This window comes from Dryobates pubescens, chromosome Z (assembly GCF_014839835.1).
Source record: "Dryobates pubescens isolate bDryPub1 chromosome Z, bDryPub1.pri, whole genome shotgun sequence".
Classification (NCBI taxonomy): domain Eukaryota; kingdom Metazoa; phylum Chordata; class Aves; order Piciformes; family Picidae; genus Dryobates; species Dryobates pubescens.
In genome coordinates this window covers 26,839,998-26,867,198 of record NC_071657.1, presented here as the reverse complement: position 1 = coordinate 26,867,198, position 27,201 = coordinate 26,839,998, and the positions used below count along the sequence as shown (strand labels likewise).

The following is a 27,201-nucleotide window of genomic DNA, read 5'->3' as shown; positions in this document are numbered from 1 at the left end:
CACCAGCTTTCATGTAGGCTCATTTCTATGCTTGCCTTTCCCCACCCCCACCCCCCCGCCCTGTATTATGTGGAAACACAGGTAGTTCAGTCATAAACCTCAGTAAACTGATCACCTGTTGTTACTGAAGTATTTCTGTGACTTACAACAGCAGAATTCTGTGGGTGATACCTTCTTAATCTGCTTGTCAATCAAGCCCTTAATTACATGCCAGCTGCAGTTGAACAGGAAAAGTATACCTGTTATATTTTTGTGGTATTTCTTGAAAAGGGAGAAAGGAGGTTGCAGCCATTTTTCATAGTGATGTAGTTTCAGCTGCTGTGACTGAGGCCTACCTTTTTTCATCTCTCTTTATCTCTGGTTCAGAGTGACTAATAACTATACTTTTGTGATGTTTTCTCTTAAACTGTATTTTTAAAGTATATAACTGTTATTACTGCAGCTTGAAAATATGTATAGGCAAAAAGAAGTACTTGACACCCTTAGCAGCTGACAACTTTAATAAAGACTGTGTTGTGCAATTTATCTTATTTCTATGAAAAAAAGTAGGTAGTCAAAGACTAGCAATGCCAAGCTTTTGACTGAGTTCACAAACTTCCAGTGGTAAGACCATTGTGGTCTGTGTCATCAGTTGGACTTGATAATCTTGGAGGTATCTTCCAACCTGGTTGATGCTGTGATTCTGTATTGTAGCTCCAAAAGCACTGTCCAATATTGAGAGCTCACGTTACACCGTGAGTTACCACTTAGCTTTGGTGCTGTTTGTTGGTTTTGTTTTTGTTTTGTTTGTTTGTTTGGGTTTTTGAATGAAGACACATCTTTTCTCTGAGTTTCAGGTTTTGACTTACATCGTGTTAAAGCAACATCTCTCTGATGTAGTTAAGTTCCTAAGCTGAGGAGCTATAGTTACTGAGTATTAAAGTACATTTTAAAATCATACATACAAAAAGAAAATTCAAACTTACTCTGTAATTTAATAATTCAGAGTATCTAATCCTGGTTACTTAGGATGCTTCAGATGAGACTGATGTGGGCTTTTTTTAGATCTGTGGTTGTAATCTGATCAGGGAGTCTGAACATCACCATCAGGTAGTTGCACAATGTAATGTTGAGTTTATTTTATTATTGGGGTGTAGCTAGCTTCATACAGTTGGCTTAGTTTCTCGTTTGGGGGAAAAACAGAGTAGAGTAACTTTTGTGAGAGAAGAATCCTATGCACTGTTTGTCTTTGGTAAACTTGAATAAGGACCATTTACTTGCTCATTCTCTTTTACCTGACAAAGAAAAGGTAATACTATTTTTTAATAATTCTTTTGGACAGTGGTCACAGTGGTGACCATTTACCAGAGTATTGGTAAGATAGCTTTGCTTTGTGTTGGTGTGTCTTGAGCATTTTTAGGGCATCTATATAGGTTCTATGTAGGAAGTCTGGAATTCAGTGAGAAAAAACAGTCTCTTGATTTCTGTAAATTCTCATGTTCTTCTGTAATAGTAGTTAACAAGAAACACATTGGTAGACCATCTAAGCAGACATTCAAGTTACGTTCACAGATGCCAAACTTTTAGGATTCCTTTCAAACAGCTCTTTCAGAAAAGTATGTATTATTTTGCTATCACAGTACAATGACATAGTTAGATATTCTCTATGAAATCTATAGTCACTGGTGAAACACCTAATTCACTAAACTTTGCAAAGAAAAATTGCAATTAAACAAATATTCTTATGCCAAAATTTTAACTTTTAAACTAGATAAGTCATTTGTACTTCTGAATGGGGTACACACATTGGTTATAGTTACAGGGGGTGATGGAATGCATAAATGTGCTTCCCAGTTCTGCCCCCTCCAGCACATCCTGCGTGCCCTGCTGATACTAGGTGAGCCTAGTATTTGAAAACAGTACCAGTCACACTGCTGGAATTTTTCAGCTCCCCAGACTGGAGCCTGCATATGCATATTATCTGCATGCTTCTTTAACAAACCATGTGTTTGTCAGGCTTCAAGAGTGTCATCTGAAAGTGTTGGAGCACTATTCTATTCCCCCTTTTTCGCTTTGTTTCCTTCTTCCCCTTCAGATCCTGAATGTCAGCTTCTTTCAGACTCTTGTGCTTGTTTTCCCCATCAAACATAAATCTCTCAGGGCCACATATACTAGAGTAAAACAACTTTAATTTTATAGATTATTCTTTTCCTTTGTAGTTCTTGTTTGAATACTTAATACAACATAGTGAAGCATAGAAATAATGCTGAGTTTGGGGGGTGGGTTTTTTTATACTAACCCTGCAACTAACAGATGAATTGCTGATTATTTGGTCAAACACTGTTTTCATTCTTATTTTTGTGCTGCTTTTGTAGGATGCCCAATAACTAAAAAGAAGCCAGCTCAGTTGAATTTCAGATGTGGCAATGGCATCTACTATAATCAATTCAGTTCCTACCACTGCATCTCGTTTTGCTTTACTGCAAGTCGAAAGTGATACTGATTCAGAGCATGGAAAAGGAAGAAGTGGCCGACTTGTCAGTAAATTTCAGGCTCATGGGGGAAGATCACCTACAAATGAGAAAAAAAAAAAAGAAAAGGAATAAAAAGAAAGAACAGCAGCAAAGTGAGGCCAATGAGGTAAAGGGACTGTATTTTTAGTAGTCAGTAGGGTCACTACCTGATGACTGATTTTTGGTGTCCGTGACAAGTCATCGTTGGGGATTCTTTTTCTAGTGAAACAAATTATACTTGGCACAGAGACTGCATTTTTTTTTTATATGCTTTATTAAGAACTTTTAATAGAAAACTATTTTCAAATAGAAAATTTTAAAATTGAATAAATTACTCTTTTGGGGGTTTTTTTGACAGCACCACTTGAATAATTCATTTTTTGATGAAGGGTGTGACCTTTCGTGAAAGTGAGTGATGGAGAATAACTTGTTTCCAGAGGTCTGTAGGTAGTCAGTTCTAGTTCTGTGTTTGGACAGCCAGAACATTAAAATTCAAGGGGATTTCAAGGTTTTGGGGGTTTTTTGGTTTGTTTTGGTTTTGCATTATAGAATACAGTTAGATCTACCTACTCTGTCTGAAAAGCTTTAAAATCAAGTGTCATAAATTTTAGTTTTCAGATTTATCTATTACTCCAGCCCCTTCATCTATTAAATCCAGAGCCCTTCCCCTCCTTTTATTATTATTTGTTTCCTGTCAGCTGTGGGACAGAGAGAAGAACAGTGGTGATTTTCTGACACTGGGATTCTTAAACCTCAAGTGAAATGGAAATTAAGAAGTGAGACTGAAAGAATTGTTCCAAGATTCCAGGAGCCGGAATTCTAGATTGCTGTATTTGACAGCTGATCTGAGATAATCTCACTGCCTGAAACTGTACAAATTTAGCATGTAAAACAACCCCCACCCCACCTCTTTTTTTATTTTATTCTTTTAAGAGCTATTAAATTTATAATATTTGGAATTTTAGCACTAATGTGGTTTATAGTTTGGTGGGGTTTTTTTTTCTTCTTTTTTTTCTTTTTTTTCTTTTTTTTTCCCCTGCTTTGGTGATGTTATTTTTATATTGAAGTTTAGGTTTTCAATAAGCATATAATGGTGCACATGCATATGCCTTGCATATGTTTCCAGAAACTTACGGAAACGCTGCTTACTCTTGCAGTGACAGAGAGGCAAGTAGGAGCTGACTGATTTCCTTCACCCCAAGATGTACTGTGTCTGTGCATCACTGAAATTATGAATCAAAATAGTCTGCACTAAGTGTTCTTTGCCAGCACCGTAATCTGAAGAAGGGAGGAGGGGTTAGAGACTAGCAAACCAAAAAGCAGCATGGCAAGGGACTCTTAGGAGGCAAAGGAAAACAGCTGTGAAGTATCTTCATTGTTGTCTGATTTTACATAACTTTAAGATAAAGTGAGCTGCCATTTGAAGGAGTCATGACAGTCGATGAACACATTCAGGAGAACACTCTTACTGTACTTTTTTCTTTTTGTTTCATCTTTCATCTGACAATAGCTTCTTTCCCACTTCCAAGAGCCTTGATGTTAAGTAAACCCTTTTCTGTAAATTGATAGTGAATTGTATCGGTGCCTTTATTTTCACTTGAAGTAAGGAGCAGAATGTCAGTTAATATTTAAGTTTGAGCAGTGACTATCTTTGAGATCCCATGTTTGCAGATTCTTTGTTCACTAGTAAATTTTATAATTACAGAAGGTATTTTTTTAGATGGTACTCTGGTGTCCATGTGGTGCACTATTAAAAATAATTCTTACTTCAGGTTCCTAAAATGTGGCCAACTTCTAGTTTGTAGACAAACTGTAACGACTGTCTATGTTCTTTTTCCTACCTAAACCTGTAGTTATGTTTGCTGATGCCAAATCCATGTATAAAACCTTTTCTTTGGCACGGTAGTTACTTTGAGTCAGGTACGAACACACCTTAACACCTAATCCGGCATGACATCTGTTCAACACAGTTACTTTTTCAGATTTGTTGATTTTATTTTCAGTTAGCAAAATGTATTCTCTTTTTCATTGTTTTTTGTTATTTGGCAGTGATGTTTCTGGCCCTCAGTTTTCCATATTTTTACATTATGGGGTGTACCATAAACAAAAATGTACCCCAAGCACATGAATGTTTGCCTTTTTTCAGTCCATTAGAACTGTTTCTGTACACTTGTCAGCATTTTCATTAATGTTAAAAATTGGTTTTCAGCTCAGAAACCTTGCTTTTAAAAAGATTCCTCAGAAGTCCTCACATGGACGTTGTCTGTCTCAGCATGAACAAAAACTGCACGCTGCAATGGAGAAGGACTCTCAAGAGGAAAATTGGCAAGCGTGGAGACAAAAGGATGAGCAGGTATGGCTGGCTTACTAAGCTGTCTTTGGATTTCCTGAAGCATGTTACTGCATGGAAGTCTCATGGATAGTTAAGAGATGGCTAGAGAGGAAACAGCAAAATACTGCCACACAGAAGGAAAGGTTTTGATGGAAATTTAGACCACATCTTCTGTCAGATACAGTTAAGAGTTGTATGCACACCTCCTACCTGGACTGTGAATACTGGAGTATGGTAAGAGGAATTTTTATTATTTGGACAACAAATGGGAGTACTACCTTGGAAGGACAGTGAAATGCTGTGTTGGCAGCAAAGCTGGGCGTTTTTGTGGAGCAACATATGGATATGCAATATGGATCCATAGTAAATCAAGCTTCCTAAATTATGTTAGGTATGAAAGAACTATGTGCTTTTTGGGTAAAAAAGGTAACTAAAATTGTAAGTGCTGACGGTCCTTCAGCACACTAGAGAATAAGAACCTCTGGGTTTTACTGTTAGAACATCTTTTTGGTAATAATGCTGTTAGTAGGGTTCATTAACATGTGAAGAATACAGTAGGGAGAAAGCAAAGACTGACTGGTGTCTGTAGGAATTGCAGAATCAGAGGATGCTAGAGATTGAAATGAACATCCAGAGATCAAGTCCCACCCCCCTGCCTACCAAGTTTTCAGCAAACTAGCTGAAAGGAGGTTGTGGTAAGATGGGTGTTGGTCTCTTCTCCCTAGTAACAAGTGACAGGATGACAGGAAATGGTCTCAAGTTGCACATTATTGCTTATTAGAAGAAACTTCTTCACTGACAGAGTTATCAAACCCTGGAATAGACTGCCCCCAGGGAAGTGGTTGAATTCCACCCCTGAAGGTGTTTAAGAGATGTGTAAATGTGGTACTAAAGGAAATGGTTTAGTTACCAGACTTGGTAGAGTCAGATAACGGTTGAACTCAGTGATCTTAAGGTTCCTTCTGACCAGAATGATTCTGTGATTCTACAAACAGAAATTACAGCAAAATGCACATAATGCAAAAATAGTAGAATAATCTTTACCTTGAACAAATAAAATAGTTTGTTGTTGGTTTTGGGGGCTTTTTGGGGGGTTTGATAATGTGTTGCTGATGCTTTAGTGTAGATGCCTTCTCAAACTGACTATAGCTGTATTCATAAATTCCTGGGCTTCCAGATGCCTATGCCTATGCTTAGGCCTAGCATTGGGCCTAATAGTCATCTTCAAAATTTCAAGAGCTAATAATAAACTTCAGAATTACTTTTTAAGGTATAGATTTGCTTTGTTCAGTACTTGCAGGTTCTTTCATTTTGTGCAGTATTAAGCACTTGTTTCAGGTAAAAAATAATTTTACAGTTTAATTACTGAGTGGTGAAAAGGTCAGGTGAAATAAACTCAGTTATAAAGAATTGATTCGTACTATTTTGGATCTTACAGACATAGAGGCTATAAAGTTACTGTAGTGTTCCTTCATTTTAGAAGTAACTTTAGAGCAATTACCATCACCGTAACATACAATAGTTACGGTTCTAAAGATATCTCTGTCCCATTTTTATGAGTAAAAGGAATAGCCAAATGCTGTCACAACCTTGAGGTTGAAGAACAGGCTGTTTTGCAGCACAGCTTTGCTTTGAACAGTTTCTGTGGTCACGATGGACTGAGTGTAAAAAGTGGAGGTACAGTGTGGACTGTGAGCATTTTTCCAATAAATCTTGTGCTAACTTTTGCTATAGGCTGGCCCTGGCATGATCACGGTTAGCTTGTGTTGTTGATAGTTTGTAAATACAAAATAATTACACTTTGTTTAAAGCTATAGGTATGACTTCGACACTGTAGGCTTTGCGGCGACCATAGAGGTTACAATGAACTTTTGGTTCATAAATGTTAGCTTAAGCATTGGGCTTTAGACCTCAGAGTACCATAAGGTCGCCCAAGCTGCTTTAAGCTTACTTTTAATTTTACCCAGAAACTTGTAAATAAGTGAATATTGGAATTTGATGGCTAGAAAAAGAAATTGACTTGTGATTCCTGTCTTAAAAGAAAAAAACACTAAAAAAGAGTAGTTTGCTGTAGGTTTATGTAACATGGAGTGCATGCTGCTGGGATCTTCTCAGTAAAATATGCATAAGATCCCTTTTACAACTGTTGGTTCACTGTTTGTGGATGCTGCCCATGTATTAGCATGAGCAGGTATTAAATTTGCTTAGGGAGAAAAGGACACACATGGAAATAGTGAGGAATTTAGTTTTATTATGGCATAAGTATTTTTAGGTTTTCAAGGAGAATTACTAAAAGGTCGTGGATCCCCTCAGATTTTTGCAATGGCCTACTAACAAATTAATAAAAGATTTGTGACCCTGAAATAAAAACCAGGAATCAAAGGCCAGTGCCACACAAAGAACCACGAGCCTATCCATTTATATGCTTTATTTTTTCTAATTAATATTATCACCCATCATTTTCAGTAATAACTTCTCCTGTTGTATATAATCTTGTTGCCCAGATTGTCACAACAGTTCCATTTCAGGATTCAAGGTTACTTTTTTGAAGTAGTGAGTTACTTCAAAGTGTATCACTTCTGTTAAATCATTCTGTTACATTTTGTAAGACTATGATGTCAGGAATACGTGGATAACTCTGATTTTAAAAATACTGTGATCTTAAGGTCAATTTCATTAGAAATACGAGGTGCAGGTAGTAAAAACTTGATGCTTTGAGTGTAGTAACGAGTGAAGAAAAGTATGTGCTTTGGAGTAGGTCTGAAAAGACATGTCTGCTGATCACTCAGTCTAGTTGATCTGAGCACAAGGACTGAGAGCTGATACAGCACTGAGGGCAGCATTCCTGTTGTATTGTTCCTGGTTCATTTTTCTCAATAGCTCACTCTTACAAAGCTTGACATTTCCTTTGTATCTCCCAGGAAAACTTAGAGACTTCCTTTTCTCAAAAACTAAAACCATCTTGAAGTAATTCAGATTTTTCTTAGTTCTGCTTTCCTTTTTAAAAAAAACCCTTCTGCTTAACCTAATCTTTTCTGTGTAATGGACGATTGTGTAGACTTTCTGATGGTCTACAATGACCATTTTGAGCCTTTAATGTTGCCTTGGTTTCAGACTGAAAAAAAAACAAAACTATTTTAAAGAAATACCAAGTTGGTAACTATTATATAAGGATGTGCACAACTTTTTGTACGCTTACATACATTGTAAATTTTCCTGAAGCAAGATACTTTATTGCTGTTGGTACAAAAAGGTATATTAGCTGTTAATAATCCATGTGTTACATAAGTTAAACTTAGCTTTTTGGCAATTGCAGTGATACACCTGTTGAAACTGAAATTTTAGGATAGTCTTAGGTGGTTTTGTCTGCCTTTTTTTTTTTTTTTTTGCAACTTTGTCATATGAAAAATGTTAATTTTGTTTCTTCAGATGACTTCTGAAATGTTTGAAGCTGATCTTGAAAAAGCACTGCTGTTAAGCAAACTGGAATATGAAGAGCACAAAAAGGTATAGAAGGATTGAAAGGTTTGCAAAATATCTCCAGAAGTACCACTTTCTTCATGTAAATTGTTTGCTTCCTTTGTTCAGAGATATTGTTGAATTGTTTGCAGTTTTGCTAGCATCTTTACTCTGTTTTGAGTGTGAATATTTTAGTTCTACTGAGATGCATGCATTTTCTTAGCCGATGAGGATGCTGTTTTCTGAGTGGCATAGTAGAATAGCACTGTTTGTAGACTCTTCAAGAATTACCTGTGAATAAAATATATACTGCATTTTCAAAATACACAATATATGAGTAGACTGAGCAAGTCTTCTTTCTATGGAAAGAAAATCTCTTTATCTTCTGTATAACAAGTTTTTTTTCTGGATACCATTTGCATTTATTTTAAGTCTTAGTTAAAATATTTAACTACTATTTAATACTGTTTTAACAACTGGGATATTGATAATTTGCGAAGAATATTAATGTAGATGTATGCAGACGTTCACGTGGTTGTTCTGTATCAAGATATCTGGTTTCAACTGGTAGAGCACCACTGCAGTCTGATAGCTTTCTGACTTCTACTTAATGAGTAAGTCTATTTTGAGAATTAAAGAAAAAAAGGTCCACTAGACCGCTGATTGTAAAACAAATTAATAGCCTGCACTGTGTAGGTCTCTGCCTTCCTGCCATAAGAATATTACTGCCATATATTCTTAGCTTACATGATTCTCTGTAAAATTTGATGAAGGACTAGGCTGATAGTTCATTTGGTGTGTGGTGAAGAGCGATGTTCTGCTTCAGAGAACAGAATGGATGCTTAATCGCAGATCGGTCTTGCACTCTCTAAACCAGTCTAAAGGCTGCAAATCACCATTCAGGCTAAGATCTCCTTTAGTACACTGTCACTGTTTTGTTTTGGTTTTGTTTGGGTTGGTTTGGGTTTTTTTGTTTGAGGGGTTTTTGGTTGTTGTGGTTTTGGTTTTATTTTCTTTCGTTTTCTCATTTATAAAGGTTTAGGAAAAAATCTCTGGGTATTGAAGAAAATTATACCAGTGGGACTTTATTCTTCTAGGAATATGAAAGTGTTGATAATACTTCACCTCGGCCCAAGTCTGTGAACAAGAAAAAGAACCAAGGAAAAGACAAACCTCTCACTGTGTCTCTGAAAGACTTTCAGTCAGACAGTAGTACAGGTATGCCTTATACATACCACATGAGCTGTTTTACTTGGAATTCTCATAATGTATATGCTAATAGCAAAATGCCCTTCTGTCCATTAATGCTATTAGTGCCAAAGGCTTGCTGTCCATGTGTCCTACTGAGTCTAAAAGCCAAGTGTTCATTATATAACAATGGGCTAGTTAGATTATCATGCAAGAGAAAGAAGTTAAGGAAAACATAATATTGTGTGGTATTCCTGGCATGGGTGGTGGACTCAAACACTGTTGATAGATTTTTTTTTTTGTTGTTTGAAATTGTAAGTGAGGTTTTTGTCTTAAGTTTGCATTCCTCAGGCAACTGAATTTCTCCTGTTTCCTGGGTAATACCAAATCATGGTTTGCCTTTATGGTAATGGCTCTTATCATGATGAGTAAATATTGAAATACTTTACTCATTTCATTATAAGCATTAATTTTATGTTTCAAATGCCTTCATATGTGTCTACAGAGCAGAGATTCTGAATTTTAGTGAAGGAGTCAAGGTAGAAGCTAGAAAAGGAAACCTAATTTGTTTTACAAGGTTTTTAACCAAACACGTTGTTTCCAAGTAATCTGAATAGAGGAAAAAGATTGAAAGCACCACAGTCTGGAAGGCTTTCAGCTATACAGTGAGGTGCATGCTGTAGAAGCCTTAAGTAGACTCTAAAAAGAGGAAAACCAACAGATGTTTTAAGTGTATGTATCTAAGGCATTGCCTTTCACTTCTAACTGAATCAATTGCATATGGGATACTGCTTTTCATTAAGTAGTCTGAAAGATCTGGGAAAAGATGGAAATACAGGGATTCATGCAATACATAGTTTATATTCTTGGCTGTTAATGCTTTAGTAATGACTTTTGTGTTGTGACTTTGAGAGGAGAGTTAATTTTGGAAAACTCAGATGCATTGGGCTTTTCCCTGCCTTTTCAAAATGTCTTGTTTCAATAACTAGATGTACAAGGTCTGACCTACTTACTGATGTAATTTTTTTTTCCTTTTCAGATAACCTTGCTAAAAAAACCAATGTAAGTATTTTTCAAATTAGTGTAATAAAAACCCCAAACTCTTGTGTTTAGAAAGTAATTCTTTAGGGACTTTCTGTAGTGACAGAGTCTCATATGTTCTGAAACTGACTGACTTCGATTTGGAAAATCTTTACAGTTGCAGATTTAAGAGATGTATGCCTGCAGTTCTTGCATCTTGACAACTTAATACTGGCTTTCTTAGCACTACCTCTTGCTTCTTTAGTTTTCAGATAGTCATTGATGCAACTTGCAGATTTAAAAGCATGTTAACAAATACAGATTGTAGTACATAGAAGCAAATTAGATAAGAAGGTATTGTGATGCTACTATGTTGTGGTCCTGTCCACAAACTCAGAAGGAAGAATAGTGAACAATGAAATAAAACCTAAGTTAGAGTAATCATAGTGCAAAATTATTAAGTTCAAACTTCACCTTTTCTGTAATCTCATCATCAACTAAAAGTTTACTGTTAATTAATTTCTAAGCTCTTCAATTGGTATGTGTACTAGATGGAAGTCCCAGTATTCTTGCAGTGTACAAATGTAATGCTTTTCCATGTCTGAAAATGTGTTGATTTCTATCCCATTGTTAACTTGTATGTAAAGGAAGACATGTTACAATACTTATTTTTGTTAGGATCTGAGCTCTACCCAGCCTTCAGTGCATGATGGAAGATTTTTCAACAGGCTGGAAAATGATGTTCACAGAATACTTGAAGGAGAGAGAAGGAGAATCCAGCTCACTGATTACAGTGACACAGATAACTGCACATCTCATGAACATAACCAGGCATGTAAAACAGCTGTCCTTTTGAAGTGAAGGAGTTTGCCTAATGAGGCTTATTCATTGATCAGAAGGGAGCACTCAAGTAGAAGAAAGGACAAATGAAAAGCATGATAATCGTAAAGAATTAAAAAACCCTACACCCACAACACTGTAATTTTTTTTTTCATCTGTCTGAAGAGGTTAGTTGTTTGTGTTTCTAGCTCAAAACACACGTGATTGAAAGAATTTTCACTCCACAGAAAATGCCAGTATTACTACTGCTTTTCTTACCCTCGTCGTGTATAGTCAAATACAGCTTTTTATGAATCAAAAATCTTCCTGTCTAGCAAACACACAAGTTGCCTTGCCCAAGAAGCCAAGTGAGTTTGATAAGTTACTGAGAAGTGACTTTTTTTTTCTTTTCCCCTTGCTTATAGGAGAGCATTTTGAAAGATGGAAAAACAGAACAACTAAAGCTTGAGCTTGAAAAGAAAGATGCAGAAATTGAGCAACTGAAAAAGACAGTAACTCAGTGGGAGGTATGTAGGTGATAATACTTTAAGTAGTAAGCAGAATTTAATTTACACATTTGAAACAAAGGGTTTATTAAAATGTGAGCAATCCATAGTGATACTGGCCACAGAATGTGTTCACAAAGAAAATTGGTCCTTCAGTACCACATGAAGCAATCTTTCTTGGTAAGTAAGTTAAACATCTGAAAATCAAAATAATCAAGACAAAGTATCTAGAAATGAATGATATGCCAGATATGAAATTTACTTCTTGTTTTCTAGTATTGCTATTGCCATGGTCAGTAAAACAAAAATTCATCTAGGAACAGGCAAGACCTTGACCAATCTGATTTGCCTTGTAAGTTAGCTCTACTTTGAGCAGGAAGTTGGACTTTTGAGTCTTTTCCAACCTTACTGGTTTTTTAAACTCTACTCAGATTGCCATGCATTTAAGGAAACTGTTGGGATTTTTGTAGATTCAGTCCAATAGCTGTCCTTGTAAAGCTGCAGTGTAACAAGAGCAGAGTTTTATCTTTTCCTATTACATACAAATGAAATTGAAGATCAGATGCACCATATGCTAGAACACACTAGGGGGGAAATAAAAAGTTCATTAATAATTACATGATATTGCTGTATAACAGATTAGCTAGGGAAATTGCCTGTGTGTCCCTGTTCTCAGTCTACATTAGCATTGTCTGGATGCTACCTAGAGCAAAGTGGGAAAAATTTCCATGGGGACCTGGCACTATAATAAAATACAGTAAAGCAGCATAGAATTCGTCTGAATTATTTATGACCTTTTTTATTCAATGCTTAAGGTAGACTGAACAGGTTGACAGATTAGAAGTTTTCTGATGCTTCAAAGCAGCTTTTACTTACAGTCATAAGGACATGAACTTTGTTAACAGCTGTTTTCACTGCATACTAAAGTTGAAATCCCCAGGTGAAAGTTTAAAGTATAAAACCATTCATATTTACCACTGTAGGCACTTAATCACAATTGACAGAATAAATATGAAGCATATGGATGCAACTGAGGTGATGGATCAGGATAGAGCTATTTATTTTAGTTTTATAAACTTGTCCAGAGACCTTAATACCATGGCCACAAAATGGTAATTATCCTCACAACTGGTGTGGTACTCAAAGTGGAAGATGGTAGCTTTTTTACAAAAAATTATGTCTGAAATTAAACATTTTTCAAGAGTCTACAAGAGCAAAGTGTATGAAAACAACTTGTGACAGGAAAAATAAGTTTGGAGCTTAGATAGCTAGAACTGACATGTGTGGCCAACTAAGGAAAAGACTGAAGTGTGTTATCAGAAATATTGGAAAAAACAGAAATAAATACATTCATGAGTGGTAAAATGTAAACAGATGAAGAGGAAAGAAACTAATGTAGTAACAATAACTGATGAGTAAAATCTTTAGAGCAGTGGAGTCTTGTCCTTGCCAAGTAATATGGCAAACTATATTATCTCAGTGTCTAGAAAGCTCGTTATAACTGCTATAATATTCCAAGGAGAAACCATGGCATCCTTGATGTAACAGGCTTATATGCTTCAGGCAGATGTGAATGGTGGTTCCTGCACTTCCAACACACTGGCAAAACTTGCTTATTTTAGCTTGCTCTAAGCCTTATGCTTGCCCTTTTCCTGGACATTCAGTTACCTACTTTGAGTAGATATCTGCTCTCAGTAACTCTACTGTTGTGTATTGCAAACTTCAGCAGTGGTTTAATTAGATATAGATTATCTTAAAATGTCTTTTCCAACCTATGTGATTCTACAGTTCTGTGAATTTATGATTAGGTTCTCTGCAGAAGACATTATTTTAAACTTCATGTCATTTACAGGACACTTCTTTTCAGTATGCATGTAGTAATTAAATTTCTTTCATATAGGCAAAGTATAAAGAAGTAAAAACAAGAAATGCACAGCTTCTGAAGATGATGCAAGAAGGTGAAAGTAAGAGTTTTAATGGGAAACTTAAATGTTCTTTTTAAAACATGGAAGGAACATTGAAAGCAGCTTTAAAAAAAAATTACTTGACTTACAGGCAGCTATAAAGATCCAAGGAGCTATTAATTTGCAGTGACTCCAGTGAACTATGAAATTTGGTGGCCCGCCCAGTACTGCATTTCTGTTCTGTAATGAAATAATCTGTTGCATGTTGAGCTCATTCTTTGAAATACAAAATATTTTAATTATAGTTTAGGTACATAAATTGTTCCAGTTAGACTTTCTTGTGCTAGTGACAGCTGTGGGAGGTTGTAGACAGGCAGGGGCTGATCTCTTCTCCCAGGCAACCAGCACCAGAACAAGAGGACACAGTCTCAAGCTGTGCCAGGGGATGTTCAGACTGGATGTTAGGAGGAGATTCTACACCGAGAGAGTGATTGCCCGTTGGAATGGGCTGCCCGGGGAGGTGGTGGAGTCACCATCATTGGAGGTGTTTAAGAAGAGACTGGATGGGTTGCTTGATTGCATGGTTTAGTTGATTAGGTGGTGTTTGATAGGTTGGATGCAATGATCTTGAAGGTCTCTTCCAACCTGGTTTATTCTGTTCTATTGTGTTTTTAATGGACTGAGTTCATTATAGTATCTATTTAGATAATGCTTCATGAAACCGTTCAGTTCTTCCTGCTTTGCAAGCTGTGCTTTGAACTGCTACAAGCATCATTCTAAACTTGAGTCTTATGTCACACAGTGAATAGGGATAGATAAACCTATGGGATTATTGTGTGATAATTTTCTTCTGTTATAACACTATTCAGAGTTTGCTGTCAAAGTTTGGGTGATACTCGTATATTAAACTAACATAGCTGTTATGTGTAGTTATCCTTTAATATTGCTAATATTGCTTGATCAAAGTTTTTGAGTCTGACGCCACACACACTAATTTTGTTACAAAACTGCATTTGCTTTTCATTTTCTTAGTTTAGATGTTAAATTTAATTTCTTCTCTGGCCTAAGTTTTCAGCTGAAAAAGAGCTCAGTTATTTTCTTCAAAGTATGTTTACAAAAAGCTAGGTATGGGGTAGTTTAAATGTTCATAATGTGGCTGATTGTTGCAAAATTTAACTTGGAACTTCAGTACTTCAGGTTGGTATCTAAGCCAAGATGAAACACTTTCATCTTGAGAGGAAACAGGTGAAGTTCTGTGGTGGTTTGAAAGGAAAGGCTCTGCTTTCCCTCCCCCACTGAGAAAGAGACCAAGGCTAAACCCAGTCGGAGAAATGAGAGTATATTTTACAAGGAAACAGATTATATGTAACACAACAAATACAGGTATTTTATAATATATACAGGAATATACAGCAAATAAACGCAACCAGAAACCAGACCCCCCACAGAGGGGGCTTCCCCCTGTGCCCCCTTCACCCCCCCTACCTCCCTTCTCCCCCAGAGAGGTAGAAGAAAAGGGCAGGAAAGGAAGAAAGGCCTAGCACAGGGAGTTAGTATCTTATCTTAGTTGGCCAGAATCCCAGAAGCAGATCCAGCCGAGAGGGACAGCGAAGGAAGGAAGACTGAGAGAAAGTCCCAGCTACCCTGGGTCTAACAATCTCACCTCCCACCTCCTTGGCCAAGGAAATTCATTTAGACTACCAAAATGTTTTATAAACATTTAGCCAGTGTGCCCCTTTCTTAAAGGCACAGCCTCAAACTGCCACAAGTTCTGAAGGTTTTTTTTCTTTGTATGTGGAATAGTAACCTACTATAAAACAAGCAACTTTGTGGTTTTCTACAGACTGAGTATTCTGTGTTTTGAGAGAATAAAGTTCATGGCAGAACTGATCCTTGAAAAAACTTAATTTCTTCATAATGGTAATTTTAGGTTATCCATGGATAATTCACAAACACTAGCCTAAATAGTTTATCATCTCCATATTTGAGTAAGTAAAATTTTTTGTGACTGACCTTGATGTGGAACTTATCCAGATCACTGATAAAGATTTTGAGATCCTGAGGGGATTGAGTGCACCCCCAGTAAGTTTGCAGATGACACCAAGCTGGGTGGCTGTGTCAGTCTGCTAGAGGGAAGGGAGACTGTGCAGTGGGACCTGGACAGGTTAGATCAGTGGGCCAAGGTTAACTGTATGGCATTTAACAAGGCCAAGTGCCAGATCTTGGGCATGTGTGGTTGTAAAGCTGCAACTCTTGACATGAACCTGGGGGTTCTAGTTGCCAGTCTACTAAATATGAGTCAACAGTGTGCCCAGGTGGCCAAGAAAGCCAGTGGCATCCTGCTTGTATTAGAAATACTGTGGCCAGAAGGAACAGAGAAGTCGTCATCCCCCTGTACTCAGCACTGGTGAGACCACACCTTGACTATTGTGTTCAGTTCTGTGCCCTTCACTACAGGAAGGACATCAAGGTTCTGGAGTATGTTCAGAGAAGAGCATGGAGGGTTATGAAGGGTCTGGAGCACATGGCCTATGAGAAGTGTCGGAAGGAGCTGGGGTTGTTCAGTCTGAAGAAAAGGAGGCTGAGAGGAGACCTCATTGCTCTCTACAACTACCTGGAGGGAGGTTGGAGTGAGGAAGGGGCCAGCCTCTTCTTGGTAGCAAGCAGCAGCAAATGGTTTCAAGCTGCATCATGGGAGGTTCAGGCTGGATGCTAGGAAATATTTTTTCAGACAGTTGGTTATCAAACATTGGAATGGTCTGCCTAGGGCAGCTGTGGAGTCACCATCCCTGGAGGTGTTTATGCCACATGTAGCCCTGGTGCTTAGGGACATAGAATAGAATACATAGAATAAACCAGGTTGGAAGAGACCTTCAAGATCATTGCATCCAACCTATCATCCAACACCATCTAATCAACTAAACCATGCAACCAAGCACCCTATCAAGTCTTCTCCTGAATACCTCCAATGATGGTGACTCCACCAACTCCCCGGGCAGCCCATTCCAATGGGCAATCACTCTCTCTGTATAGAACTGCCTCCTAACATCCAGCCTAAACCTCCCCTGGCGCAGCTTGAGACTGTGTCCTCTATAGGTTAGTGCTGACCCTTCAGTGCTGGGTCAAGTGTGGGACTGAATGATCTTTGAGGTGTCATGCAACTGGATACTTTTCTGTGATTCTGTGATCCATTACCAATAATCAGTTTTCTGATGGACTTTGTTCTCAATGGATACAAGTTTGAGTTATGTATCACAGGGTTGGCATTTAATCTCCAGAATTTTTCAAGCTGCTACTCATGGTTCTAGTAGTTAATGGCTGGGTTTGCTTTTCAACAACTGCTCTTCTTTTAGTGAAGACAGCGTTATTTAAAGGTAACAAAATAGTGAAATAAAGCCATGTCAAAGTGGTATTGCAGATAAAGACCTGTAAATCTAGGAAGATCCTCATGATGTATCTTTCTCTTTCTGTAGTGAAAGACAAAGCTGAAATACTCCTACAAGCTGATGAATCCCAAACTATAAAAAATGAATTGACTGTACAGGTAAGTACAGACCTCTAAATGTAAAACATCATGGGTCTATCAGAGATGCTATTTAAGGCAATGATAGAGGCACAGCTGAAACAAAAACTTTCATGAAGTAAAAAAGTGTTACATTTCATCCTTAGCCCTGCAACTATATGTGTCAAACGGCATGTATTATATAAATCTCCAGAATGACTCACTTAAAACTGTTTTTGGAAAGAAAGCAGACCTCAGCATGCCTGAAATGACTTTTTCCTGAACAGCACCTGGTAACCTCAGCTAGGAAGCTCAGAAAAAGGCTTTAGAAGATAATTTTTTGCTGGGTGTTTTTTGTTTGTTTTGATTTATTTCTATTCTCAAGGTTACCAACACAAGTAAGCTATGAAGACATGTCAGTAGGTAAATCACTATAGCAGAGAGTATGTAAGACTTTCATACTTAGATTTCAGTCTGCAGCAACTATTAGTTCTAAGCCCTTGGCTTGTCTGAGCATCTTGCATGTAACATAGTACTAGTTTTTGAGGATGATGTAATGACCTTATCTGCATTGGGGTTGCTTAGCCTGGAGAGAAGGAGACTCAGGGGTGACCTTATTACTCCCTACAACTACCTGAAGGGAGGTTGTAGACAGACAGATGATGGTCTCTTCTCCCAGGCAGCCAGTACCAGAACAAGAGGACACAGTCTCAGGCTGCACCAGGGGAGGTTTAGGTTGGATGTTAGGAAGAAGTTCTATACAGAGGGAGTGATTGGCCATTGGAATGGGCTGCCTGGGGAGGTGGTGGAGTCGCCGTCATTGGAGGTTTTCAGGAGGAGACTTGATGGGGTGCTTGGTGCCGTGGGTTAGTTGTTTAGGTGGTGTTGGATTGGTTGATGGGTTGGACGTGAGGATCTTGAAGGTCTCTTCCAACCTGGTCTATTCTATTCTATAATAGTGCATTGGTTAATTGTTTTCTGGAATAAACTGGAAGTTGGAAAAGTTTCACATGTTTAAGTTTTCTGTATTGTTAGGCAGGTAAACTAGTAATTGTTGCTTGAGAAATAAATCACAACTGAACTTTCAGTTTGTGCCCAAGGATAGTGGTAGTCATTCTTGAACTCAACATGTATTGCTTGTTTGTCCAACACAATACTGATCTGATAAACTCATAAACATTAAGGATAGTTTTAAAAGTTCTTATTCTGTACGGTTTTAGGTAACTATGCTTCACGCAGCATTAGAGCAAGAAAGATCCAAAGTGAAACAACTGCAAGCAGAGTTAACAAAATACCAGGTACTTATTTTCTGTGTTGGTAAGTTTACTTGTTTTTGATGTAGCTTGGACTACCATGAAGTAACATGCTCTGAACTGACCTATTAACTATTTTTTTTTCAGCTAAAAAAAGATTAGTGGTTCATATTGCAGGCAAAAAAGCAAAACAACCCCAATCCAAACAAGTAGTAGCAAGACTACAGCACAGTTTTGCCAAGTTGAAGATTACCATCTTTAAAGCTACTTGAAGTATGCTAGTTGATAAACATACTCAAAGCAACAAGTTGGTTTCACTGCATTGTGTAACTGTGTAACCAGACTAACAGTAGACTTCATGGCACTTTTTTCATTCTATATCTCAGCTCTACCTCTAGATGAGTCTTTGTAGGAGATTCACAACAAGTTGTGTTGAAGCAAAGAGTGGCAAGATCAGTGTCTTGCTGAGTGTGCATAGGCTGTTCTGTTAAACTCGGCTGATAATGCAACTCATGTTAGTGAATTTCGGTTAACTTCTGCATAAATAGTTCACTGCTTAACATTCTGGGGTTTTGAAGTGTTTTTAGATTTGACACGTTTTGAGGAGGGTTTTGGTGGGATTTTGTTTGTTTTGACTGTGACCTTTTGCATAGGTTACAAGGAGAGACTGCAAGTATAGAATGGAAACTTCTAGGGTAGCTTTGTAGTCTTTGGCAAGTATCCTATATCAAGTTGCAACACATTGTGTTGGAATATTATATTTTTGTGAAAACTGGCTCATTAAATCATAATTACTCTTTCTGAAGCAACACATGTTTACTGATTACATCAAATTCTTTGGCTTCATTACACCAACTTCTTTATGTGGTCTCTTTTTCTGTTGTCTTTGTTACTTACTTCAAGTGAGGAAGTTCCTTCTTAAAATTGTCTTGCAAAGATGAATCCCATAGCTGGAGTGCTGTATTGGACAGCGGTAGGCTCTTCAGAAGGGATAAGCCCAGAAGGAGAGGCATTGGGGTGGCCATATATGTCAGGGAGGGGCTTGACTGTCTCATGACACATGAGACAGTGACACTGATGATAGGGTTGAATGCATGTGGGTAAGAATCAGAGAAAAGGGCAACAAGGCAGATCTTATGATGGGGGTCTGCTATAGACCACCCAACCACAATGAGGTTGATGAAGTGTTCTATAGGTGCCTGGGGAAGGTCTCAGAATCACTAGCCCTTGCTCTTGTGGAGGACTTCCATTTATCAGGTATCTGCTGGTGTAATGGGTTGGGGCAGGTCCCCTCCCCACCACAGGCAGAAATAACGACTCAGACAAACGGATTGCAAAAGTGATGAAAGTTTAAATAGAAAGCAGTGAATGTTACAGAAAACCCAAAGCGCAGTGACAAAGAAAGATCCCATCCCCACCTGAGGGTGCATCCAAAACCCCCAGGGCTCCTTCCCCCTCCCTCTGCTGGGCTAGTCTCAGCTGGCCAGGCCTGAGACTGCCCATCCCCCTGTGGCCTTGGGCCCAATCAGGCCCATGGCCGGGAGATCTCTCCCCCAGTTACCAAGTCTCGGAGAGGGAAGGAAAGAGAGAAGTGCCAGACTCCGCACTGGATCTTATAGTGGTGCAAAGAATTATGGTAGGAAATACACAATTTCCTGTGTCCATCCCTCTGGGCTGGACTTCTGGACACAGGAAGTGAATGCACCAGGGGGGCACCCAGCTCAAACTACAACATGCCACCCCTGTATTTCATACCATAATCCTTGCACCCAAACACATCATCAGATCAGAAAACTTCTGATGACATGTCCGGCGAAGTCCACATCTTCATCTGGGCGTCCACTCAAACAGTCTGTCATTCAGGCTCAAGCATCAGTCCATTCCAGTTGTTCTTCCTCATGTGATGGAACCTCCCAGCGACGCAGTCCTTCTCCTGCAGTGTGAATTCCTTGTGGACTCCTTGGGACATCCTGGTCACCTGGAAATACCTCACAACTTCTCAGCCAAGCCTTTACTCTCCTATTCAGCGGCAAATTCTCCACCCCTGGGGCAGGCCAGTCGGAACAATCCAGCTCCACGACTGCCTTTTTCAATCCATCCAGGGTGCCGCAGCCAACCGCTTTCACGCGGACCAAAGCTACACGGATGCATGTCAGAGGCACTCCGCACCCCCCGGCTGGGCGCTCGCGTACCGAGGCAGGACAGCATCCGGCTGCACAACCTCCACCCCCGGCAGAGGGAGGAGCTGCGCCACAGCCCACTGAAGAAGCAGGGAGGCGGAGCCAGGTGCTCGGCGCCATTTTCGGAGCACGTCCGAAAACACCAGGGAAAGATTTACAGCTGCCGCCGCCGCCTGAACGCAGCCCGGCTCGGGCGGTGCCGCCGCCGCCGCTTGAACGCGGCCCGGCCCGGCCCCCGCCGTCTCTGTCGCCGCGATGCAGAGTCCGAGTCACCTCCAGCAGTCGCTTGCCCGCTCGCCGCGGGTGTCCGCTCCCCGCAGCGGCCGCGGGCCGACCACGCTCTGCTTGCCGCTGCCCCTCCTCCGCTCCCTGCCGCTCCGCAGAGAACGAGGAGAAGGCAGGTCTCGCCTTCTTAGGCTACTCGAGCATTCTTAAGCTACCCTGGGCAGAAAGTCACAGAAAGAACCACCCCTCGCTGTTCCCAAACAACAGGAGGGATTTCCATGCCATCAGCCACGCACCAGCTATCCTTCTGCAGTCCACAGGAGTTCACACAGTCGCCCCGGTAACACAAAACCTGAGCCCCAACTTTCCAAACCCAAACCGACGCCCAGAACTAAATTTAAACTCTCCATCTTTTGCAATCCGAGCTGCAGTTGGCCCCACGTTGGGTGCCAAAATGTAATGGGTTGGGGCAGATCCCCTCCCCACCACAGGCAGAAATAACGACTCAGGCAAACGGATTGCAAAAGTGATGAAAGTTTAAATAGAAAGCGGTGAATGTTACAGAAAACCCAAAGCGCAGTGACAAAGAAAGATCCCATCCCCACCTGAGGGTGCATCCAAAACCCCCAGGGCTCCTTCTTCCCCCTCCCTCTGCTGGGCTAGTCTCAGCTGGCCAGGCCTGAGACTGCCCATCCCCCTGTGGCCTTGGGCCCAATCAGGCCCATGGCCGGGAGATCTCTCCCCCAGTTACCAAGTCTCGGAGAGGGAAGGAAAGAGAGAAGTGCCAGACTCCGCACTGGATCTTATAGTGGTGCAAAGAATTATGGTAGGAAATACACAATTTCCTGTGTCCATCCCTCTGGGCTGGACTTCTGGACACAGGAAGTGAATGCACCAGGGGGGCACCCAGCTCAAACTACAACAGCTGGAAATAAAACACAGCAGACAGGACGCAGTTCCAGAGGTTCTTGGAGTGTGTGGAAGATAACTTCCTTACACAGCTAGTGAATGAACCAGTGAAGGATGGTGCACTACTAGACCTGCTGCTGGCAAACAGAGAAGGACTAGTAGGAGATGTAAAGGTTGGTGGACATCTTGGACAAAGTGACCATGAGATGGTGGAGTTTTCAGTTCTTACTGAAGTTAGGAGGTGACTCTATAGAACTACATCTTTTAGCTTCCAGAGGACAGACTTTGACTTATTTAGGAGACTGATGGTGGCATTCTCTAGGAAGTAGTCCTGAAGGACAAGGGAGTCCAGGAAGGCTGGACATTCCTCAAGAGGGAAGTCTTCAAGGTACAGGAACAAGCTGTCCCCATTCTTCAGAAGATGAGCTGGTGAAGCAGAAGACCAGCCTGATTAAGTAGAGAGCTTTTGGTAGAACTTGGGTGTGATGGGTTGAAAATTCCCCCCCAACATTAAATTTTGCCAGGCCAGGTCAGCTGGAAGCAAATGAAAGCTGTATTTACAAGCAAAACTGCAATCTACAATGGAACGCAATGAATATGTACAAAATACACAGTATTTACAATATTTACAGATTATTTATGGTTATAAACAGCACAAGAACCCCTCTGGCCAAAGACCAGAGGAAGCTACTAGCTTCTCCCTCCCTGCCCCCCCCCCTCTTATCTCCGTGTACAAAAGGGACATGACACAGAAGCAGAGAAGTTAATACCATTCACAACAAAAGCAGTGCAGCCAAGGTCAAGCAGAAGCAAGTTAGTATCTCCCAGCCCAAGGAAGCAAGAAGAGAGAAATTGTTTACATTACTAGCCTAAGTTCCTAATATTAACAGTGGGATTGTTTAGAAGTATCACTTTCCTTTTTACACCCAGTAGTAATTTATTTACATTTTACTGCTTTCTGTTCAAGATCTGAGAAAAAAAATTAAAGGCATAGCCTAAAACTACCGTATTGGGAAGAAGAGGAAAGTCTACTGCTTATGGAAGAAGGGGCAGGGAACTCAGGAAGAGAGAGTACAAGGCTCTTGTAAGGATATGTAAGGAGAAAATTAGAAAGGCCAAAGTTTAATTAAATCTGGCCAGTGTCATTAAAGATAACAAAAAGTGCTTTCTTAAGGATGTTAACAGTCAAAGAATCACAGAATTTTAAAGGTTGGAAGGGACCTTCAGATATTGAGTCCAACTCCCCTGCCAAAGGCAGGATCACCTAGGGTAGTCCTCACCGAATGCATCCAAGTGGGTTTAGAAAATCTTCAAAGAAGGAGGCTCCACAAGAAGAGCTAGGGACAATGTCCACCCTTTAACTGGATGTAGGAAGGAACCTGGTGACCAAAGACAAGGAAAAGGCTGAGCTGCTGAATGGCTACATTGCCTCAGTATTTGTCAGTGACACTATTTGCTCCATGAGCGTTTAGACTCTGGAACTGGATGGGGAGCAGAAAGCAGCCCCCACAGTCCAGGAGGAAATGGCACCTATTGTGCCACTTAGATGTGCACAGATCTGTGGGGCCAGATGGAATCCACCCACGAGTACTTGAAGGAGCTGAAAGATGTGCTTGCCAAGCCACTCACCATTATCAGTGGTCCTGGCTAACTGGGGAGGTCCCAGCTGACTGGAGACTAGCAAATGTGATGCCCATCTACAAGAAGGGCTGGATGGACAATCCAAGGAACTAGAGGCCTGTCAGTCTGACCTCAGTGCCAGGAAAGGTCATGGAGGAGGTCATCCTGAGTGCCACCACATGGCACCTACAAGACAATGAAGTGATCAGGACCAGTCAGCATGACTTTATGAAAGGCAGGTCCTGTCTGACTAATCTCATCTCCTCCTACAATAAGGTGACCTGTCTAGTGGATGAGGGAAGGGATGAAGACATTGTCTACCTGGGCTTTAGTAAAGCCTTTGTCACTGTCTCCCACAGCATTCTCCTTCAGAAACTCATGGCACAAGGCTTGGATAAGCACCCTCAGCACTGGATAAAAAACTGGCTGGCTGGTCCCAAGGAGTGGTGGTGAATGGAGATAAATCTGGCTGGTGCCCAGTCACTAGTGGTGTCCCTGAGGGCTCAGTACTGAGGCCTGTCCTCTTTAATATCTTTATCAGTGATCTGGATGAGGGGATTGAGTGCATCCTCAGTAAATGTGCAGATGGCACCAAGCTGGGTGGCTGTGCTGATCTGCTAGAGGGTAGGGAAGCTTTACAGTGGGATCTGGAGAGGTTAGGCTCATGGGACAACTGTATGAAGTTTGACAAGGCCAAGTGCCAGGTCTTCCACTTGGGTCACAACAGCTCCATGGCAAGCTACAGACTTGGGGATGTGTGGTAGTAAAGCTGCAACTTTGAGAGGGACCTGTGGGTATGGGTTGGCAGTTGATTAGATGTGAGTTAGCAGTGTGCCCAGGTGGCCAAGAAAGCCAGTGGCATTTTGGCTTGTACTAGAAACACTATAGCAAACAGGAACAGGGAGGCGATCTCTCCCTGTACTCAGCACTGGTGAGGTCACACCTTGACTAGTGTGTTCAGTTCTGAGCCCCTCACTATGGCAGGGACATCAAGGTTCTGGAGTATGTTCAGAGAAGGACAAGGAGGCTTATGAAGGGCCTGGAGTGTGTGGCCTATGAGGAGTATCTGAGGGAGCTGGGGTTGTTCAGTCTGGAGGAGTCTGAGGGAGACCTCATCACTCTCTAAAACTGCCTGAAGGGAGGTTGGAGTGAGGAGGAGGGCAGCCTCTTCTCCTTGGTGGCAAGTAACAGGACTAGAAGAAATTATTTCATGCTGCACTAGGGGAGGTTCAGACTGGGTGCTAGGAAATACTTCTTCACAGAGAGGTTTATCAAACATTGGAATGGTCTGCCTAGGGCAGTGATGGTGTCACCATCCCTGGAGGTGTTTAAGCCATGTGTGACCCTAGTGCTTAGGGACATAAGTTAGTGCTGACTCTTCAGTGCTGAGTCAAGGGTTGGACTGAATGATCTTTGAGGTGTCATGCAACTGGATGTTTTCTGTGATATGCATTTGTGTGTGTGTGTGTATAGATATACACACAAATATTTGATTGTTCAGTCCCTTATGGACAAGTTGAGCTAGTTGAAACTAAAACTCTTGTGAAATTCAGCCATTCACATCACTATTCTGACTTAAAACTTCAGTCTGTTTTCCCCTCCCATCCATGCTTTTGCTAATATGAATTAGGTTTTTTTTTCTGTAAATTGAAATCTTTGAATAGGCTAAATTTACCGTCTGTTAAGTAAACAGTACTTAAAAATAACACTAAAAAATTTACCAGAAAAGTATTTGTTTTATGAATAGAATAGAATTAACCAGGCTGGAAAAGACCTTCGAGATCATCAAGTCCACCCTATCACCCAACACCATCTAATCTATTAAACCATGTCACCAAGTGCCTCATCCAGTCTCCTCTTAAACACCTCCAGTGACAGTGACTCCACCACTTCCCTGGGCAGCCCATTCCAATGGCCAGTAACTCTTTCTGTGAAGAACTTCTTCCTGTGCTTAGGAATTACTGCAAAATAGCCTATTCTGTTGCCTTTTTTCCCCCCTGCCACCCCTCCAGTCCAATATGCATTTATCTTTTCACATTTTACTGTTTCTTGCTTAATTCATCACCCTGTTTGGTTTTCTGTGTTGGTTGTTTTGGTGTTTTTTTTTTTTTAAATTTGGCTCTTTGGGTTTTTATTAAGAAAACCCACCCAAAAAAACCCAAACAAACTTTTGTGTGTGTGTCTGTGTATTTCAAAGAAAACTTTCTCATCTGCCTTGCAAGGATGTTGTTTCTGGTTTTATTGTTCTCTACTGCAACCCTGCAAGATGACCAAGACAACCCTCCTTACATTCCTGGTTTTTGTTGCATTGTGTTTGGTAATGCAAGGCCCACTTTCACAGAACACTGCTTTGAAACAAAAGGATGCATTAAAAAAAAAGAAGAAAAAGGAAAGTAACCAAAAATGTGTGGACTAAAACCAAACAGACAAAACCCAAAATCTCTAGATGTTAACATTTCAATTACGTGTCCTGTAAGAGCCTTAAATTTCTGTTTCATGTTTAGACGAATCTGCTCCCCTTAACAACTGCATAATTTAAGAAAAGTAAGCAACTTATCTTCTGAATATTTTTCTTGTAAATTCATAGTACTTTAATACATAAAATAACTGCAGATATAAAGTGTCATGTCTAGTGTATTAACTAAATATTTGTTTTATTTATTTCTTACAGAGTGGTAAAAAAGAGAAAAGGCCCTTAAAATGTGACCAGTGCAGGTGATCTCCTCTGCCACCAGATTCAAAGGAAAAAAAAAAACAAACACATTAAATCTTTTTTTTTTTCAGGGTTTTGCAGAACTTTATGTATTTGTTGCAGAAGTGCTCAACTATACAGTTTTTGAAGACAAATTAACAATTATTAATTTGTTTTAGTTTGAGTAATTGATTTGTTGCACTTTCTGCTATAGAAAAAGTAGAAAACTAGTGCAAGTTTCAAAACTTAACTGCAATGCTGTTTTTTTTCATCGCAATAAAATTTTACTTTTGAATTTCTAGACTTGAATACTTGCTTGCATAGAATTTCTCAGTTAGGATGATTTCATTTAATGACTTACCAAGATCTAAATTTGTTGGTATGCAACAGACTGGGGGATGATGAGATTGAGAGCAGCCCCACAGAGAACTATTGGTGGATGAAAAGCTGGACATAAGCATTTGCAGCCCAGAAGACCAACCACAAAAAGAGGCATGGCCAGCAGGTCGTGTGAAGTGGTTCTGCTGCTCTCCTCTGCTCTGCTGGGACCCCACCTGGAGTACTGTGTCCAGCTGCGAGTCCTCAATAGAGAGAACATACAGACCTGCTGGAGCAGGTCCAGATGTGATTCAGGAAAATGGTCGGAGGGATGCATCTGTGAAGAAATGCTGAGGGAACTGGGCTTATTCAGCCAGGAAAAGACCTAGAGAGACTTTTTTTGTGGCTTTTCAGCACACAAAAGGAGCATACAAGAAGGAAAAAGACTTTTTAGCAGGGCCTTTAGTGGTAGGACAAGGGGCAATGTTTTTAAACTGAAGGAGGGCACATTTAGATTTTACATAACAAAGAAACTTTAGGAGAGGGAGAAGTAAAACACTGGCCCAGGTTGCCCAGAGAGGCGGTAGATGCCCCTACCCTTAGAAACATTTGTGGTCAATTTGATCCAGGCTCTGAGTCCCCACAGCAGGGGCAGGTGGCTGTAGATGATCTTTGAAAGGTTCTGTCTGATCCAAACCATTCTGTGATTCTACAGGTCTGTAATCTGTATCCTGTCATATCTGCATATGTTTCAGCTGCTAAGTATGGAAGTTGACGTACAC

The 27,201-nt window shown here is 40.1% G+C and overlaps 1 protein-coding gene across 1 annotated transcript; it reads left to right on the top strand.

Annotated features, from left to right (window-relative positions):
- Positions 1-1,919: 1,919 nt before the first annotated feature.
- On the top strand, positions 1,920-26,155 carry GKAP1 (G kinase anchoring protein 1). The gene is given in 12 exon segments (XM_009903142.2): positions 1,920-2,561; positions 2,563-2,619; positions 4,702-4,845; positions 8,254-8,331; positions 9,381-9,501; positions 10,511-10,533; positions 11,170-11,322; positions 11,736-11,837; positions 13,717-13,780; positions 17,194-17,264; positions 18,443-18,520; positions 26,081-26,155. Coding segments are annotated over 12 exon segments (1,095 nt in total). The 5' UTR covers positions 1,920-2,405; the 3' UTR covers positions 26,129-26,155.
- Positions 26,156-27,201: the final 1,046 nt, after the last annotated feature.